This window comes from Microtus pennsylvanicus, chromosome 9 (assembly GCF_037038515.1).
Source record: "Microtus pennsylvanicus isolate mMicPen1 chromosome 9, mMicPen1.hap1, whole genome shotgun sequence".
Classification (NCBI taxonomy): domain Eukaryota; kingdom Metazoa; phylum Chordata; class Mammalia; order Rodentia; family Cricetidae; genus Microtus; species Microtus pennsylvanicus.
In genome coordinates, this window is record NC_134587.1 from 40,904,732 (window position 1) to 40,925,612 (window position 20,881).

The following is a 20,881-nucleotide window of genomic DNA, read 5'->3' on the forward strand; positions in this document are numbered from 1 at the left end:
ACAACTGTCTGTAAGTCCAAGATCTGACACCCTCTCACAAACATACATACAGGCAAAACACCAATGCACATAAAGTAAAAAACAAATAAATGTAATTAAAATTTTTTTTCAGGTTTGAAACCTGTTGTTTTCCACTTAGCTGCTGGGGCAAGGGCAAGATGTTGACAGTAGGTGGCGCTGGAGCGCTGCAGGGACTCTGCTTCTCGCCTTTTTTTTTTTTTTGTCCTGTGGATTCTGGAGGGCAAGTGTCACTACTACATTCCCTTCACCCTGTCATTCCCTTCACCCAGTGTAGAATTGTCTCTGGTTCAGTTATTTCTACCTTCTCCAATGTGTTAGAAAAAAAAAAACCTGGCCAGGCAGTGGTGGCACACGCCTTGACTTTAATCCCAGCACTTGGGAGGCAGAGGCAGGTGGATCTCTGTGAGTTCGAGGCCAGCCTGGTCTACAAAGTGAGTTCCAGGACAGCCAGAGCTACACAGAGAAACCCTGTCTCAAAAAAACTGGGAAAAAAAAGGAAAGGAAAGGAAAGGAGAAAGGAAGGAAGGGAAACCTGACTATATTCAAAGATGCCTTGAGTCGGTTTAGATCCAACTACAAATGAACAGAAAACACCAGACCCCTGCGAATGCAGGCTAGTCTAGCTACCTCTCTCCCCAGATCTGGCAAGCTACCCCAACACACCCAACTCTATGTTTAGAGTAGAAAATTGCTAACATGTAAACTTGCCTGGACTCTGCTGGGATTATTCTTTGGTCCGTTGTTGGTTCCTGATTTGGGGTGAACAGAGAAAAGTCTCACCTAGCAGCCTGTCTCCCAGGTGACCCTCGATCTCATCAGGCTAACAGTGGAGATGAACCATCACATCCCATCTAGGAACTTCAGCTAATCTTTCATGATGATGCATTCACATATAAGCAAGGTTCATAACCTTGTCTGTGAGGCTCTAGCCCTGTGCAGACTCAGACCAGGTCCCTGCAGAGCGGCTCCTTTCTCTTCCTATAGTCTCTTCATTCTCCTTCTGTTTCTGTCCTGCCTCAGGAGGACGCAGGAGGCATGGAGATTTCACTCAGGTGAGAGCTGAGGTCTGGACATAGAAAGGCAGCTCTGGGGTGTCCTTCAGCACCAGGGCTGATCCTGGCTCCTGGGGAGAATGAGAGCACAAGGGGCCCTTGTGTTATGCATTCTCCTGGCTCCAGATTCCTAGGTGGGGCACTTCCTACTCTGAGAACATTCTCAGCAGACAAGGATCCTTAGAAGTGCCAAAGGCAGTCATCAGGTTAACCCCACAAGTTAGTTCCTTCATTCACATCCATCCAAAGAAAACTGCAATCTCCTGGATAACAGTGGGGTGGACAATGAGTTTGGTGTGTGTGTGGGAGGGCAGAATTCTGCTTCCAGAGCAAGCCACTCTGCACTGACTAGCAGCTGGAGCAGTGGCAGCAGCAGCAGCAGCCGCAGCAGCAGCCGCAGCAGCAGCCGCAGCCCCAGCAAGGCTAGGAGCATAGATCTGAGCTGGGACCATGCAGCTGCTGACATTCACCATGGGGCTGGCTTTGCTGTCTGTGGTTGGGGCCAGGATGCCTCTTCTGACTTCTGCCCGCGCTGAGCAGGTGATGGCCCTGGGGAGGGAGGACTGAGGGTATGAACTGGCTTCTGATGTCAGACTGTGGCCTGGGTGTGAGTCTCAGGCTTATTGATGGGAGCCACAGGTGATATTGAAAAGGTACGCTCTCTTATGGCCTTGATGGGATATTTTGGGGTAGGAGTGGGGCTTGAGCGTGCATCCAAGGTCACAGTCATTCCTTTCTTCTTACTATGGGAACTTAGAAGCTAAGAGACTGTTTAGGGGGTCTTGCTAGAATGGTCCCTGTCTTGGCTGTAGCCAACACTGATTTCCAAGAACAGGCTTCCTTCCTCTCAGTTTGTGGACTTTAGAGAAACTTCTTCATATTCTTCCAACAAGCTGATTCCAGAGTCTCATCCATTTCAAGGTCCCTGCGACTGTTGTGTATCTGTGGAGCTAGCACTAACTGCTGGTTAGTTCAGGTGAACATTGATGAGTTCATTCCTTAGAGGAGGCCGCACAAACTGGGGAAGGAAGCAGGGGCAGGAGTCTTGGGGCTTGTCACACCTTAGCAATTTGACTCAGTTGGTGGAGTCACATTTATCTCTGGTCACCTCCTCAGCGCCGTCCACTCTGCCCTGTTGTCCTGCTCAGCACTCTGAAATTAAAGGTCAACCCTGTCCTCCAGATGACATTCTGCAAACCCCTCTGAGTGGCTGTGCAGGGACCATGGTCAAAACTCTCTCCAGGAAGTGTTTCCTCCCAGGAGGCCTCTGTCCTGCCTGCCTGGTTCTAGGTACTGATGATGGAGAGGGACAGCCATGGCCATCCCAGCATCTCAGACCCCTCCATCCTGCACTGAGACCCGACCACATTCTCCTCCTGCCTCTGACACTTTTCCTGACTCCCTCTCTCCCTGCAATCGTGTGTCCTTGTGGCCTCCTACTCCAGCTTTTAGGGAAGTGGTACCTAAAGCGCTGGGCAGGTGACATGCCTATTCCCGAAAGGAAATGGAGAGACCCGCTGCCTCCCTTCACTTTTGAAAGAAACAATTTCGAGGAGCTGGAGTTCAGGATGAACCTGACGTGAGTAGTCTCTGTGGAGCCAACCCTTTTGGCTGCTGCTAAACAACTCCAACCCTTGCTACGCACATACTGTCTGACCTCAGCTAGTCACTCAGGGACTATGGCGTTCTTTTGTGTTGCCTTGACAACACATCAGTTGATCTCAGTAACCATGGGAAGGATGCTCTCAGGACATTGGGTCAGGGGCTCACCTACTGCATTCTGTGCCAGTGCTCAATAGGATAAGAGGAGAGGAGTTTCCAGCACAGCATTGCTTGCTTCTCCACAATTAGGAGTAAGGAAGGACTGAGGATGCCCTGGGGAAAGCCACACTTGTCCCCTGCACTCTAGGAAACCCATTGGCTGCATTCAGTTCAAGCTGGTTCTGTATGAGGGAGAGGACCTGGGCACATTCTTCACCTGTAAGTAGCTAGGGTCCAATTCTTATTTCAGTAAAGGCCCAAAGGGAGACCTGCTGGTCACATGGCTGTGTTGCCCACAGGGTGGAGGCACCTCATCTACATCCACTTCCTGCCGGGGAAGAACTTCGCCATCGCCTACTTCAGGGGCAAAATGAACTATCAGTACTACCAGATCATGATGCTCATGGGTGCGTTCCAGATGCTTCTGTGTTTGAGCATAGACTCCCGGGCACAAGCATGTACCGGGTCCATTTCTTTCTGTCTCACTTGCCTCATTCCCTGCTCCCTCCCCCGGAGCCACTCCTGTACTTCCCGGATTTGGTGTGGTGGGTTGTAAGTCCTCGGTCACCTCATTTTCAGCTCTCCCATGATCCGTCACTGTGACTGTTGTCTTAGGTCTGTTTTGATCCATCAGCGTCTCATCGCCTCCTACACCCCTGACCCACTCAGTTTTTGGTATGGTCCTGCAGGGATCTGGTTGAGGCTCATTTGGCCCCAGGGACACTGGGACATTTGAACATCCATCTAGACATCTGAAGCCATGCGCAGTTGCCATGGTGGAAGGGGAGGAGATAAGGCATCCAGACGGTGGATCTTGGCACATTGTCCAATGCCTTGCTTGACACAGGCTGCTCCCAGGGAGAGCACTCTTTTCCAAAGGTTGATAGGGCTAATCTGGGAGAGTCACATGTCTGTCCTGAGTCTCACAACTCTCACCAGACTTTTAGCTTCGGTCCGTGTTCTCCAGTGCTGGGCCCTGGACCTTCATGATGTATAATTTCACAAGGCTGCCTCCCTGGCTCTGACCAGCAGTCTTTGTTCATGTCCCCGAGCTACTTCTTGTCTTTACCCTCATGGAGGCTTTGGGTCCACAGGTCCCAATAAGGAGCAATGCTGGGTCTTGATATGGATCAGGGGGATAAGGACAGAAACACATGCCCACTTGCATTGCCTTAAGATTATGAAAAGAACCGTGGGTTGGATTTGGGGGTGATGCAGATAGGTCTGGACAGCTCAGGGTACATCCTCTGAGACTCAGTATTCCAGGGGAGAGAGACCAGGGATCTGCCAGGGGACCCTGGGGGAGCGGAAGATATCACTCTGAAAGATGAGCCTTTCTTGGATGGGGGATGGGCTCCCATGGCCCAGAAGATGGGGGTTCCACTAGAAGGGGTTATGGCCTGATTTGAGGAAAGGAGTCACAGATGCCTTGGCTCTTTCTCGTCTCACCTGGTACACCTTCAGTTCTGGAGTTTAGGCCTTCTCTCCTGGAGTTGTGGGAGCTGGGTGGGGGAGGGCATCTCTAAACCCAGAAAGAGTGGCTGTGCAGAGAATCCTACATCTGTCCCCTGCTCACCAGGTGTTGGGAGTGTGGCAGGCCTGTCCTATGGAGCCTTAGACGGGCGCTCTCTTGGGGGTTTCAGTGCCCCAGCTGTTCCTTCAGGCTAGTGACTGGCATCCCCAGTAAGAAGCAGGGCGATTGTGCCTGAAGGCTGCCCCTTAGGTCTGGATTGAGGAGACCCCACCCCTGGATACCCTTGGGAGAGTAGTTCTTGGGAGGAACTACCTGCTTCCAGCCTGGAGCGAGGCTCCTCCCCTCTTCTCCGTGTGGGTTTGGGGCCCTGCCTTTCTAACTCACGGGAACCCCATCTGCCCTGCAGGCCGCACCCTGAATCCAAACATAGAGTCTCTGAGGATCTTCAAGGAGTTCGTGAGGAGTAAAATGGGGCAAACAGCGAAGACGAAGAAGCCTCCCCATGCTGGTAATGAGTTGTCCCTTATTTCCATCCCGAGCTCACAGGTTCTCTGTATGGCGGTGACTACACAAAGCCTATCTAACCCTCATCTCCTTCTGGGTCTATAGAAGCCTGTGAGTTGCCCAAAGATTCCTAGCGCAGGAGTTGCGCGCTACAGAGACTGCGCAGATGCAGGAGTGGAGATCCTTACCGCTCTCTTCATCTTGGCCAGACTGAGACTGCGCAGATGCAGGAGTGGAGATCCTTACCGCTCTCTTCATCTTGGCCAGACTGAGACTGCGCAGATGCAGGAGTGGGGATCCTCACTGCTCTCTTCATCTTGGCCAGACTGCTTAGTGTCAAGAAAGGAAAAGGGAGGACCCAGAGCCTACATCTCTTCCCAACAGGCCTTGGTTTTAAATAAAGCTGGTCAGTGTCCCCTGGCCATAACATCGGATGGGCCCAAGCTTAATTTTTTAACTTGAAAATTTTTATTTATTTGCATTTCATGTACGTGGATGCATACCTGTATGTGGGTACATGTGTGATTTGTGTGTGTGCCTATGAAGAGGCCAGAGGTCACCTTTAGGTACTGTTTTTCAGGTGCTGTTCACTTTAAAAATGACCTGTTTTATTTTTACTTATCTGTATTTCTGTGTCTGTATGAATGCATGCACATGTATACAGTTCCCGCAGAGGTCAGAAGAGACTATTAGATTCCCTGGAACTGGATTCCAGGCAGTTGTGAGCTGCCTGATATGGGTGCCGGGAACCAAACTGGTGTTCTCTGGAAGAGCAGAGCTGAGTCAAGCTGTCTCTTCGGCCCCCACTTTGATTTTTGAGATAGGGTCTCTCACTGGCCTGGAGCTCACCAATTCGGCTAAGCTTTCTGGGTAGTATACCTCAGGGACCCTTCATCCCTGCCACCCTAGCATTGGACTAGGTGTGCCTGCTCCCTTGCCTGATGGTTTATGTGGATTCTGGGACTGGAGTCCAGTTCCCCATGCTTCTGAGCGAGCCCTTTACTGGGACGTTCCTTCAGCCTCCCTGACTCCATTTTTAAAAGTGTAGACAAACACCCGGCTGTGAACATGACCATGGACTAGGAAGGGAGGCCTTCCCTTCATGCTCTCTGGTCCTCCTCACACAGGTGGCATGCCACAACACACAAAGCCACAGGGCTCAGCCTGGGAAGATGGAGATCAGGATGGGGTTGGAGCCTGTGTGGTGGCTGGTGAGGGAAGCCAAGGGTAAGCAGTGTCCCAGGGAGGTAGGTGTAGGTGGCTGGTGTGGGTTACTGCAAAGCTTGGGCTCTTGGGATGCCCCTACTGGACTGACACATGGTGAGGAATGGCGGCCCAGATATGAGGCCACGGAGGAGGGTGGGTGTGGGCTCTGTGCACAATGAAGGCGGGGCTTGCCGAGGAACGAGTGAACTTTGGAGGATGTGGCCATCTGGGGACAGGTTACCAAAAGACTAGAATTACCAAAATGTAAAGCAATAAGTAAACACAAACACATGTAAACATACACAGAACTGTAAAAGTATAAGAAATAGAAAAACATAAGCCAAAATCAAACAAAGAAAAAAACGTAAGACCAACTACTATGAAGTCAGATTCAGGGGGAAGAGGTAGAAAGCCCATTTTCCCACAGAGAAGTCCCATAAATGGTGTCCAGTTGGTCCATATACTGATAAAAGGAACTCTGGCCAGCCTGGGCCTGGCAAACATGGCTCTGGCAGCTTTTGCCCTTTCCCCCCATTCCCTCTGCCTTGCTAAAAACTGGTAATTACATTCCAAAAGCTAGCCACCAAGGTCTGTTCCCTTATTTGGCCACGTCCTCCTCCTGAGACTGACCATCAAGGTCCACCTATCAAAGTATTGAAGTCCAGCAATCAATAGACCCTTTTTGTTTACTTAATTAACATGCCCAATTAAAATTAAACATTTCATTCTAACATGGGTTTTCCATTTTATCTGTATAAGCTGGTATCTGCCAATGTGGGCGTCTGTCTCCCCTCTATTCAGTGGCAGTCCTTTGTCCCGCCTGGACAAGTATCCCTTCTTCCCCTTCTCTGGCACCCTTTATCTCCTGTCTTTGTCTTTTATTCGATGCCTCTGTCCCTCTGGGGCAAATAAATCTCCTTGTGCTGAGACCTTGGCCTTGGGTGTCCTGAGCAGACACCTTTCATTCTCTGAAGCCTTTTCTCAGAGCACAGCTATTTGCCTCAGAGTACACTCACCTGCTCCTGACCGCCTCTAGGGTTGGTTTGTTTTTCTCCTCTTGTCTCCTCCCCTTTCCTCAATTTTGTCCCTTTGTAGTGGCCCTGAATCCTTAACAGCTATAGTACAAAAACAAGATCAGGCCATAGGCCAGACTGTTTACAGACCAGGAGTCCCTTCTAACTAGACCGGCTAAAACTAGCAGGGCTTGGAATGACCACACACGTGATCTCTGTGTAGCCCAGGCTGACAATGAATCCTGATCCTCTTGCCTCCTCATTCTGAATGCTGGGATTTCAGACATGCACCACCACGGCTGGCCTGTAATTTCTATTGGGCCCAAAATCTCTCAAGATCAAAAAGTAAACACAGACAAAGGAGGGAATCAATGAGCAAAAAAGCTGCATCCCATAATATGTCCTTACTAAGACCCCAGAGTCAGCTCACGTGTCTGTCACACAGTCTTTCAGCAGAGCGGTAGCGTGTGCTTTTAGCAGACTTCAACATCACTGATCCTGGAGGCCACTTGGCCGGGCTGTGTCCCTTAGTCTCCCACCAGCCTGGCTGTAAGATAGTGCTTCTGCCTTGCGGGTTCTGAGCACAGTTCCTAGGTTTAGTTTGTAGGTAACTGAAGGCTGCTTTGGTAAAAACATAGACTTTACTGGGGCCTGCCGATGGCTGATAGGACCTAATGTAGGATGAAAAACAAAAACCAAAACCACTTCGCACTGGATCTTTCACACCTGCTGTCTTAACCTTTGGGTCATAGACACATTGGCCGTTGGAAGCATTGTTTTGGGGTTGGAGAGTTGATGGGTCCATGGACAGACAAGCGTGAGAACCTGAACTTAGGTCCCCAAAACCCACTTAAAAACCTGGGCATACAGCTGGACTGGGACTGAAAATGCATGGAATAAAACCGGACTCACTGAATATGGTGGACAATGAGGGCTGCTGAGAAGCCAAGGACAATGGCACTGAGTTTTGACCCTACTGCATGTACTGGCTTTGTGGGAGCCTAGCCAGTTTGGATGCTCACCTTCCTAGACCTGGATGGAGAGGGGAGGACCTTGGACTGCCCACAGGGCAGGGAACCCTGACTGCTCTTTGACTGGAGAGGGAAGGGGAGGGGAGTGAGGTGTGGGGAGTGGGGGGAGGGGGAGGGAAAAGGGAGGCGGGGAGGAGGTGGAAATTTTTAATTAAAAAAAATTTAATAAAAAAAAACTGGTCATGACGGTGTATGTCTCTTCCCCCAGTACTTGGGGGTGGAGGTGACTGGTAAGAGCTCACTAAGTGGCTAGTCTACTAAAAGGTGTCATAGGTGAGCTCCAGGTTCATTGGAAGGCCTTGTCTCAAAAACTGAAGTGGAGTGATTGAGGAAGATCCCTGACGGGGACATCTGGCTTTCATATATACACACACCACCCCCAAGGCCAATGCCGCAGCTGGTGCTGCTGCCACCGCCACTGCCGCTGCCTCCACTCCTCCTCCTCTGCTCTCTTCCCCCAAACGCAAACTAGAACTTAGTGGCCCAGGCCTGTCATCACAGTATGGGGGAGGTGGAGCTAAGTGGATCCCTGATACTTGCTGGACTGCCAGTCTAGCCCAGTTGGTGAGTTCTAGGGTCATTGAGAAACCCTGTGTTTGTTGTTGTTTGTTTGTTTGTCTTTGCTTTTTTGTTTTTTGGGACAGGATTTCTCTGTGTAGCTTTGGAGCTTGTCCTGGAACTTGCTCTGTAGACCAGGTTGGCCTTGAACTCACAGAGATCCAAATGCCTTTGCCTGGGATTGCTGGGATTAAAGATGTGCACCATTACCACCCGGCTAGAAAAACCTTGTCTTAAAAAGTAAGGTGGTGAGGGGGCTTAGAGAGATGGCTCAGAGGTTAAGAGCACTGACTGCTCTTACAGAGGTCCTGAGTTCAATTCCCAGCAACCACATGATGGCTCACAATCATCGGTAGTGAGATCTGGTGCCCTCTACTGGCACGGAGGTGTGCAGGCAGTGGCACGGAGGTGTGCAGGTAGGAGGAACATTGTATGCATCATAAATAAATTTTAAGAAAAAAAATTAGGTGGTGAGTAACTGAGGAAAACACCTGATGACCTCTGGTCACCAAATGCACTCTCACGTGTGCACCCCCTCTCTCATATACATATGTACATGAAGATACACACACAGAGAGTGATGTTTTTTTAATATTTTATTTATTTATTATGCACACAATATTCTGTCTGTGTGTATGTCTGCAGGCCAGAAGAGGGCACCAGACTTCATTACAGATGGTTGTGAGCCACCATGTGGTTGTCGGGAATTGAACTCAGGACCTTTGGAAGAGCAGGCAATGCTCTTAACCACTGAGCCATCTCTCCAGCCCCACAGAGTGATATTTTACTCAGGAAAGGTACAAACTGGCAGCTTACATCTTCTCCTCTGGTAGCTCCATGGCGGCTCCCTGACTCCGCCTTCTTTCTCCCAGCATTTACTTTAGTTTTCCCCACCTATCTCTATTCTGCCATGCACAGGCACAAGACTGTTTCCTTTTTTTTTATTGATTTTTATTGAGTTCTACATTTTTCTCTGCTCCCCTCCCTGCCTCTCTCCTCCCCCTTTAATCCTCCCCCAAGGTCCCCATGCTCCCAATTTACTCAGGAGATCTTGTCTTTTTGTACTTTCTACTTCCCATATAGATTAGATCTATGTAAGTCTCTCTTAGGGTCCACATTGTTGTCTAAGTTCTCTGGGATTGTAGTTTGTAGACTGGCTTTCTTTGCTTTATGTTTAAAAACCACCTATGAGTGAGTACATGTGATAATTGTCTTTCTGGGTCTGGGTTACCTCACTCAAAATAATGTTTTCTAGCTTCATCCATTTTCCTGCAAAATTCAAGATGTCTTTTTTTTCCTGCTGTGTAGTACTCCATTGTGTAAATGTACCACATTTTCCTTATCCACTCTTTGGTCGAGGGGCATTTAGGTTGTTTCCAGGTTCTGGCTATGACAAACAATGTTCTGGAAGATGATCATGATATGCCAGGAAATTACCACATTCCATACATTCATAGGGCTTTTCTCCAGTATGTGCTCTTTCGTGTATTTGGAGTTTGGAGCATTGTGAAAAAGCTTTATCACATTGATTACATTCAAAGAGCTTCTCTCCAGTATGTGTTATTTTATGTTTTTGAAGGTGACCATGACTGCATTGATTACATTCATGGGGTTTCTCTCCAGCATGTGTTCTTTAAAGTAATTGGAGACAACTACGACATGCAAAGGTCTCATATCATATTCAATGTGATAAAGCTTTTACAACTAAACTAAATGCTGGAGAAGAAGGCAGAGTCAGGGAGCCGCCATGGAGCCGCCAGAGGAGAGCACGTAAACTGTTAGTTGGAACCTTTCTGGTAGGCCTGAGCCTCATGATAAAATATAAAATAATAGAAAAAGCTTAATTTAATATGCAATGACTTGCTAGGAATATGCTATAGTGATTGGCCAAGCAGTGATTTAATTAAAAAAAAAAAAGGGCGGCCTGGAAATGAACAAGCAGCCTCCTACAATACCTGGGTCTTTCTACTCCTGGGGCCAGGGATTCACTCTCTTCTTCTGAATTTCAGACAAGCTTCTATCTGTTCATCAAAAGGAGTAATATTCAGAATTTTTTTCTTAAATTAAAAAAGATTTATGTTATTTTATGTGTATGAGTGTTCCTCCTGCATGTATGTATGAGTACTACATGTGTGCCTGGTAGCCACGGAGATCAGAAGAGGGCATTGGATCCCCTGGAACTGGAGGTACAGATGGTTGTAGTTACCAAATGGGTGTTATGGATCGAACCTGGGTGCTTTTCAAGAGTAACAAGTCTTCTTAACCACCGAGCAATCGCTGCAGCCCATAGTCAGGATTTTTATTTCCCATAAAAGGGTCATGCTTGACTGGTGACATAAATCTGGATTTTCTAGAATTTTAACTTGACTTTATTGCAGTGTGTTTCATGATGAGACATACGGCTCTGGAGGACCAGCCGTCCATGCACCCATCCATGATGGAGAGTAGAGGCTGGTTGAACTTCTCCTGATCTGTGATGTCCCATCCTGGAAGTTAAGCTGACCTGGTCCAACAGGTCCAGAGACAAGTCCAGTGTTCTTGGTACCCTGGCTCCCTCTAGTGACAATTCCAGTTTTTGGAACCATCTATCTCAAAGCTTCAGCCATCTCAAGGTGACCCCAAATCCTCCATGCCTCTGTCAGAAAAATGTCCAGTTGCTCGTCATGTTCTTGACTACTTAGTTCTGGGGCTCCCCCACCTTCCCTCTCTACCTTTTCTACCCCAAACTCGTGAACTGTATCTTCCCTGTGTTCTTACAAAAAGATAGATGTCAGTTGTCTTAGGCTTCATTGCTGCTCTAAGGACCAGCCTTCAGCAGCTCAGGAATTGAAGGGAAGCCACAGAGTTGGTTGCCTTTTCTCTCTGAGGGAGTAAAACTTTAACTCTCTGTGGACAGTGAGTGGGGCGAAACTTAACTCTCTAGGGCCAGTGGAAAAGGGAAACACACACACACACACACACACACACACACACACACACACACACACTCAGGATCTCTCTATCATTTCTTTGTCGTTATTTTTCCTTTATATCTTATATATCCCAGCAAAATCTTTCAAGCAACATAAAAATTACAACATTCTATTTTTCAGGTAAATGATTACAATGAATACAGGTGAAAAGCAGCCTGTTTCCCATGACCCTTACATGATTACATTTTATGTTTTATGGGCAAAAAACAAATTAGCCCCACGAACCCACATACATTCATCTCCAAGCAACTTATTATAGGTTAACAGAGTGTAAGCAAGCAAGGTATGTTTCCCAGTCAGTTCTTTTACTGGCGGGTTGCGTTTTGCAGCTACAAAGAAAGGATCAATTAATTTTTATTTATCTCAAAAGATAATCTTATAAAAAATCTTTGAAAGAGTTACAAATCTAAACTTTTACATATAAAAAGCAATCATTCAGCTCTACTTTAAATCCTCAGGGAGCATACCCAATCATCAAAGCTCTTTATATCAGAGGCTGAGGGTAGAAAAGGGGACAAGGAATTAATCATCACCTTTGATCACCAAACCCATCCCAGCAAGAGAGGTATGTCAGCCAGCAATAGCCAGGCTGCCACTGTTTTTGTCCCCTGACCTCAATGAGTCCACTTGCTCAACTATTTTTTTTTTTTTTTCGAGACAGGGTTTCTCTGTAGCTTTGGTGCCTGTCCCGGAACTAGCTCTTGTAGACCAGGCTGGCCTCGAACTCACAGAGATCTGCCTGCCTCAACCTCCCGAGTGCTGGGATTAAAAGCATGCGCCACCACCGCCCGGCTCCACTTGCTCAACAATTATAAGTGTGTTTTTCTAAACTTTAAATCATTCCCCAAGATTTTCTACCTCAAAGCCGTTAGCGAAAACATTTTAACCTAACCTAATGCCACTATTGAAAGCTTTGTTTTGGCTTTGCTGCACACCGAAACCTGTGACTACAACATTAAGATGTAAAGAACCTGAGCTAGGCTAGCTTCTGGGATTGTTTTCCCTCATCATTAACCTAAGCCACAGTCTATATGGTTCTTCAAGGGAAACTCATAAGTCCTAGCTGCCTGACACTTCCTTGTTTTTATTTTCTACCCTCTGCAGTCCCCGACCTACCAGGGGTGGAGGTAACACTATATCCTACCTTTATCTGTATTGATTCCCCCCTAAACTAATCTATATCATAATCCCTTGGAAAACCTTAATCGTCACAATTCTATTTAAACTAACACTATCGTTATATAAGATTATTACTTCAATTAAACAGTACAGCTTCAGAGGAAATTATCTTCATAATAATCCATAGGTAAAAATGCCTAGTAAAAAAGGATAATTCCATGAGATAATCACACTATATTAAAGGCAGTAGGTATCTCCTGACATCCATTCACACCATGCCAGATAGCAGAGAAAAATGGCAACTGCAAACATGTAAAGGCACAGCAGTAGTAAGAGACATTCTGGAGCCAAAGCCCTTGGAGCCTTGTCTATCTGAGATTTACCCATCAGCATTCTGGTGGGCCGAGCTCATGAAGTCAATTGCCCCCCCTCCCCCGCCCCTGGCAATCTGCCCATGACTGGTCATTTCCGGAGAGTTTTGTCTCCTTTGCCCCAGTTTCTGTCCTTTCTTAGCCTTATAAAGAGAAAAGGCTGACCCAGTCCGTCAGGTGACTTTTCTCCTCTGGGTGGCTTAGGATGCTGATTTTTCATAGCATCTTCATTAGAGTCCCGCTCAGCAGGCCCCTATTCCCATTTGCCTGGCTTTCTCTGCTGCTATCAAGGAGCTGGCCATGAGGCGGACTCCTGATCCATTGTTTCAGATACCTTCAGCTTTCACTGAGACCCTACCTAAGACCCTTCTGTCTCCAGCCCTACTTTAGCTCCAGGCTGGGACCCCTTTCCCTGGCTCTTCCTATCTCTGATGCCCAGGTATGACTTCCCCTCTAGCTCCTGGAAACTTGCTCGTAACTCGCTGGGCAGGAAACATGCCTGTTTCTGCAAAGAAGAAGTCCAGTCTGCTGCTGCCTTTCATGTTTTGCAGAAACAAATTTAGGGTTCTAGAATTCAGGATGAACCTCAGGTGAGCTCTCTGTTTCTGTTTTTAATTTCATGTTTCTCAGGCTCTCTTACCTCCTGCAGATCCACAAACTTAACTTGTGCTTGTATCTTGGCAGTCATGAAATGATGCTCACAGAGACACTGAGCTCCGCACAGGAGGGCCGCCTGTCACATTCTAGGTTGATGCTCACTGGCCACACTCTGGGTTGGTGCTCACTGGCATGGACTTCCTGGCACGGGGCTCATTTCTGTGCAAGAGCCTTCAGCTCTTCAAAATTCTGTTGCATTTGGTGACCAGTGAGGTGTTGGGAGGCCCTGTTGGTTAAAGGTTGCAGTCCACCATGTATGGACAGCTCTCTCTGAGCTGGACACAAGATTAAGGATCCCCCCACCTCCCCCACAATGTGATTTCCTTCTCTCTCCTTGACCTTATTTGGAGACTGTCCCTGAGCCTGGATGCCTGACTTATCTTACGCGTGACCCTTGACAGAGTTCCCTGCAAATCTCTTCCCCTACTGCCACACACAGCAATCAGACATTGTGCTAGGATCTTTATGATAGGAACATGCTGCTAAACACAATTTAGGTGATGTCCCCACTGCTGTTCTAATCCTATGTGTCTCTCTGACTCTGAAGGAGAGCTGGGCTGTACCACTGACACTGTCTCCCGAAAGGCTATTTCCACTGTGCTCACAGGCCGTACAAAGCCCTACCGGCGGCTTCTGTTCCTTTTCTCCTTGTGGCCTGGAGGCCAGTGGATCACAGGGATGTTGAATTAAGAGCGGCGGGGCTGCGTCCCCAGCACCCGGCCGCCCACATGGCTAGCTCTAGCTTATGCCCCGAAATAATTACACGGAAACTGTATTCTTTTAAACACCGCTTGGCCCATTAGTTCCAGCCTTTTCTCGGCTAACTCTCGCACCTGGACTAGCCCATTTCTAATAATCTGTGTAGCCCCTGAGCTGGCTTACCAGGAATGATCTTAACCCGTGTCTGCCTGGAGTGGGAGAATCATGGCGACTCCCTCACTCAGCTTCTTTCTCTCAGCATTCTGTTCTGTTTACTCCACCCACCTATGTTTTAACCTATGAGGCCAAAGCAGTTTCTTTATTGCTTAACCAATGAAATCAACAGATTGATATATGACACTCCCACATCACAGGGAAGAAGGAGAACACACAGTGAGGAGGCTAGCAGGGGTGGGGGTGAGGGGCCGGGTGGGCTTGAGCAGGCCTAGAATCCTGTCATCTGGGATATGTCTTTGGAGATGCATTTGGAGACCCACGCAGAGTGTGGCCTCCTTAGTGGACATGCCCAGGTGGACTATGGGCCAGGCTAGCCTGAACTTGGAGTGTGAGCTGGTTATCAGCTCTACCCGGTGTCTTCTTGATGGTGTCACCTGGAGTATGCAGGGAGAGAATATGGGGTTCCCTGTGAACCATGTCTCAGAGCTGTTGCTTGTTGCTGTAAATAAGGATTGGCCAGAAAGTCCTGTCTTTGTGCTTGGAACTAGGATAGTAGTCTTCAGAAGGCTTCAGAAAAACCAACTTGTGCTGGATGGGACATTGTTTGGGTCCATGTTTGTGCTTTGTCCTGACTGATCTTCACTAGTCTCAGATGCTCCAGTGTCCCTGTGTGCCTGTAATAGGGACCATCACTGGGTATTCCGTGAGTAATCTGCGCGTGGGTGTTCAGATGTCTGTGCCTGCAGAGTTGAAGGGTCTTCATTAACTGCTGAGTTAATATGTTTCCACGCTCTGAGTGGGAGCAGGGAAGAGTCTGTCAGTATCTGAAGGAGAACCATGCTAGGATCCTGTTTCCAGGAAACAACTGGATGCATTTAGTTCAAGCTGCCCATGAATGAAGATGTCTAACATGGCACCTTCTCTACCTGTAAGCTCAGAAAGACACTTGAGGGCTGCATGGTTTGTGTTGCATGAAGGGTGGGGGCACATCATATACATCAACTTCCTGTCTGTGAGGAATTCTGCCATTGTCTACATCGAGGACAAGAATATGGCTGCAAGGTGATGAAGCTTATGAGGATACTCTGGTGCTTTGGGGTTTGTTGAGCTTAGATGTAAATTCCTTAGGATCTCTGATGGATAGGGATCTGCTCTGCCTCACTGCCCAGGTCCCTCTGGCTTCCATCTAGGGAGCATCTCCTAGCATTGCTGGTTTGTAGATAGGAGAGGGGTTTATAATTGGCCTGTCTCATCCTCAGCTGTCATGTGATCAATCCCAGTATCCCAAGTCCAAATGGGTAGACAACAATAAACAGTTAAGATCAATGTTGAAATCAATGAAACAGACACTGAAAAACAATACTTAGAAAAGATAAAGAAAGTGTTGATTCTTGCAGAAATCCTTTGCACTGTGGGGATTTTTAACACTCTTCCAAGGACCTCCAGGTTTTCCTTAAGATACTTCCTGTGGTCAGAGGTCAGAGGAGCAGTGGAGGTGTGACTGCATAACCCTGCAGGGAGCCAGTGACACAAGGACAAGAACAGTGTCCAGCACCAGGGCTTCACCCTACAGCAGTAGCAGCAGGACGGGAGGCAAGACCTTAGAGTGAAAATAGAAGCGGATACAAAAGGAGGAATGGACATCTTTCCGTTGACTGGTCACATGGATGTGACAGCGTCTAAGCAGCCATGCAGTGTGACAACATAAACTAGAAAATCCCGTCCCCTGGATATACTGGTCTGTATCCTGACCCTAAGGGATCTTACCCACCAAGGGCATCTGGCAGGACACAATCCCTCAAACTGCAGTGTCATGCAACCTGAGAATCCAGGAAGTAACATTTTATGATTTTTTTGGGGGGGGGGTCTGGAATTTCCAGCCTAAGATGTCAAGGCTCTGAGAGTCACATCAGGCCTCACCGCCTAAGTCCAGGCCCAGCCGATCCCTCCCAGCCTCAGATCTTGCATGCTGCACAGAACTCTGTGCCGAGTTCCAGAAGATCAGCAGAAGAAACTTCCTAGTCCCCAGGTCAAAGCTGCTGCACATTCCGCTGGTGTCTGGTACTGGAGACCATGCAGGAAGAGGGGTCCCTGGTACCCTCACTTATGGCCCTTTCCACATAGATTTACCTCTCAAATAAAGTCCATTCGCTGTAGAAGATGTCGTGGTCCTTCGCCTGCAGCTTGTAGATGTATCTGACACTCCTGCCCCAAGTGTAGATACACAGAGAAGACGGGTCTGTAGTGCTGTGTTCCAGACCTGGGAGCAGAGCTGCTGGAGAATGCTGACAAAGGGGAAAAGTGTCGTGAGAGCTGCAGGGCTCAGGATGGACACACGGCTCTCAGGGACTGGTGATGTTAGCATCTGGAGGCTTTGGAGCTCTGTCCTTGGGTCCCTGTGAGACAGGCAGGTCCAGACCCGCCCTGTGAGAATGGAGACAGTCCGGGACACTGGACTGAGACATCCCTTGTTTTCAAAATGTGATTGACAGTCTGCATATAACTAAATATGCACAAGCTTTTGCTAGCTTGTGTGTGTATCTGTGAGGGTCAGAGGACATCTTGTAACAGACAGTTCTCTCCTTCCACCATGTGGGTTCAGGGAACTCTGTTCAGATTTGGCATCAAATACCTTTATCGACTGAGTCATCTCACAAGCTCTCTTTCTTTTAAACTTTGTTTTAAGACTACTTTGTGTCTGTATGCATGCCAGATGTGTGCATCTGTGTGGACATATGCATTTGTATGTGATAAGATCATGTATGGGTGTGCTTGTGTACATGGAAGCAAGAGGTCGAGATTACATGAGTTCCTAATTTCCTCTAATTTGTTAGTCTCTCATTAAGCCTGGAGTTCGGTTCAGCTAGTCTAGCTGTCCAGTGCACCACACCCCAGGCTCCTCCTGCTTCTGACTCCCCAGTGATCAGATTACAGCTGTACTAGTGAATTTACTGAACACAGGCTCTCATGCTGGATGAGCCAGCTACTCTGACCGAGCCATCTCCCCAACCTTCCCATTTTCTCTTGATAGGATGGTTAATGAGGGTCTCAGACCTGTCTGGTCAGAAGGGAACATCTTATACTTGACAACGTGCTGCGTAGTGCTCAGGCCTCCACACTCCAGAAACCAGGATCCCACCCTACTGCCATGGCAGCAGCACAGATGTACCCAACCAGGTGTCTACTCAGAGCAGGACCATGACAGAGGATGAAAGGAAAAGAGGAAAGGGCTGGGGATGGGTGGGTCAGACGTGGTTGTGAGTCTCGGGCTTTCAGGACACCATGGTTGAGGACTCCCAAGAGCTTACAAACCCCTCTCTCAAAGAGCCCAGGATCCTCAGGCATGGGCTGGGAGCTAGAGCAAGGGGAGCAGGAAATAGTCACTCACTCTGTACCCACTGCCCAAGAATGCCATGCCCAGCTCTCACAACTCAGACTGAGCAGGACACACCCATGAGCAGTAACATCCCGATGGTGGTTCTGTCTGTCCTGATCATGGTGCAATCAACAGAGACCGCCTCCCAAAACAGGAACTTGATGATGTCAAAGCATTCAGCCCTCCAGGCAATGACAGAAACTGAGCTGTATAGTTGTCCCCTGTCTCCCTGAAATCTCGATTAAAAGGAAAACCCTTCACCTGAGCACTTCTGTTATAGAAGACACCCTGATGTTCTTTAAATTCATCCAGGGTCATCTGGAACTCAACATATCCAGTAGATTTCCTAGAACACAGGGCAAGAGGAAGATAGTCTCCTAGACATCTGTCCCATCTTTTCTTGTTCCCACCCACAGGACCTGACACAGGGTGAGCTTAACCTTCTACCTAATGCCTGAAACAGTGGCTACATTCACAGATTACACTATGTTATGTTTGCCTCCTCCCAGGAGGAGAGGAAGGTAAAGGTAGATTCAGAGCCATGACTGATGCTTCTCTGAGTCCAGGTGAATACTATAGTAAGCAGACACTAATCTACAGAGTAAGTTCTGGGACAGCCAGAGGAAGCCTTTTTCGAAAAACCAAAAAATATAAAAAAAAAAAAACCTATGATGTCTTGTATATCATCACCTTCCAGGTCAATGTTGGTTCCAGTCACCTCTTCTGGAGGGCCTGGCATGAAACCCAGGAACAACCCAGCCTCTAAATCAAGCCATTCATAGATCCATCATCTCAGTGTCCTTCCTCATAATGGACCCAGACTTCAGTTCTGCCCAGGACAGTCCATTGTCTACAGGTGATGGACAGATAGACAATCACAGGCCCTGCTGCTCAGAGGAAAGATGATACCAATAGACAAACCATGCTGGGCCCAGGATGCCCAGAGCAGGTGCCTGCAATCTGGGTGACTTCTCTCTGATTACACCTGCTGGAAGACCACATTGATGGAAAGATAGAAAGAGATGAAGAATAATTGCTACAAAACGCCAGCACCAGCCAAGGCCAGGCACGGGAGGCTTCCACAGGAATGACAAGAACACGTGGCACAGTAGGAACCCAATGCACATGGAGGCTTCGGGACCCTCCTCAGAGAAGAGATTACATGGCTCCAAGAAATCTGCATGGGATACCTCTTGTGTCCCAAGGACGCCTGACATTCTGAACCAAATCCTGCCAATATCGGTGGGTCCAGGAAGTTCAAGGTCTGGATGGAGTTACCCTGGTACCCAATGAAGTGCAGTTGATTCTTGCCTCCTCCTGGGATAAGAACCCATCACAGCTGGCTTTTCATACTACTCAGTGCGACCCTCATGGTGATTTGGGGAAGTGCACTCATGACATTAGAATGCACTGGCAAGGAAATGCCCTGGAGATGGGCTGTGGTGGCATCTTTTTCTTCCCGGTGAGTTGGCCACTAGTTCACAAGGACAAAGGGGCAGAAATGTTAACAGAGAGCTGTTTTCATTTTATTTTACATACAGACTGTTTTCCCCTCCCTCCTCTCCTTCCAGTACCCCCCTTCTCCCCATCCCTCTCCTTCCACTCTTCCTCTGTCTCCATGCAGAGAGGGTCAGGCCTCCCATGGGCATGAGAATAGCACGGCACATCAAGTTGAGGTAGGGTCGAGTTTTTCCCCTTGCGTCAATGCTGGGCAAGGTAACCCAGCATAAGGAACAGGTTCTCCAAAAGCAACCAAGCGCCAGCGACAGGTCATGATCTCACTGCTAAAGCCTTCAAAAGAGACCAAGATACACAACTGTCACATATGCTGAGGGCCCAGGTTCAGTTCCACGGAGGATCCCTAACTGTTTATCTTGCGAGCTCAGGTGAGCTAACAGATTTTTTAAGGCTCATGAACACAATGGAAATCGCCTTCCAGGAGACTGCTTCCAGAGTACGGAAATCACCTACTCTGCATTAAACAGCATATTCCTATCCCAAAACTCCTAGCACAAGTCTTAGTCATCAACTGTGGAGGCAAAGTCCTATCATAAGGCTCCTAGCACAATGTGAACTACCATCCGTGCAGCAGGGGGAAGCTTCTGCAAGGAACTGCAACCAGCCTCATACTAGAGATAAGTCAGGCATCCAGATCTAGGTAAAATCTCCAACCAAGGTTAAGTAGAGAACAGGGTGTCTTCTTCAGGGGAGATTGGGGAGGAGAGGGTCCTCCATGTTGCCAAACTAGGAGAGAGGAGCCAGGCCAGGTAGACTGTCACCTCTGGCGAGCAGGGCCTCCCAGCAATGGGCGACCTCCAGATAGATAAGATCACGTCAAGGAGGACTGCATAGACGACTCACAGCACGGCACATTCTTCGAGGGATCTTCCTAATAGTCTCCTGGTCCTAGAACAAGCCAGCACCCTAATGGATGACACCCCCACTCCTGCCATGGCCACCAGGTGAGCAATGCCTGCCATTAAGCCCTCCTGGGACCTCACTTCAGGCCTGGAGCCCCACACACCCATCCTCACACTCATCCCATCACACACCAGCTGGCTTTGAGAGGACACAAGCAGAAGTTATGAGAGGCACCTGGGGTGCAACAGCTTTGCGGACCTGCACGCAGGCCATTGTGGCCTTTGCCAAGAAGAAAACACCATGAGAACCAAGAGGAAGCTGGGAGCGTCCTAGCCGCATTACCACTCCAACTCTTCCTCTTCCTCCTCCTCTTCCTCCTCCTCCTCCTCTTCCTCCTCCTCCTCCTCCTCCTCCTCCTCCTCCTCCTCCTCCTCCTCCAAAATAACAGCCAAGTCTCTGGGCTGTGAGAGCATCCTGCCGAGACCCCTCACCACCTACAGACACACAGAGACACCAGGGAGATGATGAA

At 48.4% G+C, this 20,881-nt stretch overlaps 1 protein-coding gene across 1 annotated transcript; it reads left to right on the top strand.

The window, feature by feature from the left end:
- Positions 1–1,523: 1,523 nt before the first annotated feature.
- LOC142856790 (major allergen Can f 1-like) lies at positions 1,524–5,048 on the top strand. The gene is made up of 6 exons (XM_075984442.1): positions 1,524–1,613; positions 2,519–2,652; positions 2,983–3,053; positions 3,134–3,241; positions 4,715–4,816; positions 4,918–5,048. The coding sequence occupies exons 1-6, from the start codon at positions 1,524–1,526 to the stop codon at positions 4,944–4,946; spliced, it is 534 nt and encodes a 177-aa protein (XP_075840557.1). The 3' UTR covers positions 4,947–5,048.
- Positions 5,049–20,881: the final 15,833 nt, after the last annotated feature.

Excerpts from the sequence above, each read along its gene's own strand:
- LOC142856790 (XM_075984442.1), top strand. The coding sequence starts at position 1,524 with ATGCAGCTGCTGACATTCACCATGGGGCTGGCTTTGCTGTCTGTGGTT. Across the intron at positions 3,054-3,133 it reads CCTGGGCACATTCTTCACCT|GGTGGAGGCACCTCATCTAC; the intron begins GTAAGTAGCTAG and ends TGTTGCCCACAG. Across the intron at positions 3,242-4,714 it reads CCAGATCATGATGCTCATGG|GCCGCACCCTGAATCCAAAC; the intron begins GTGCGTTCCAGA and ends TCTGCCCTGCAG.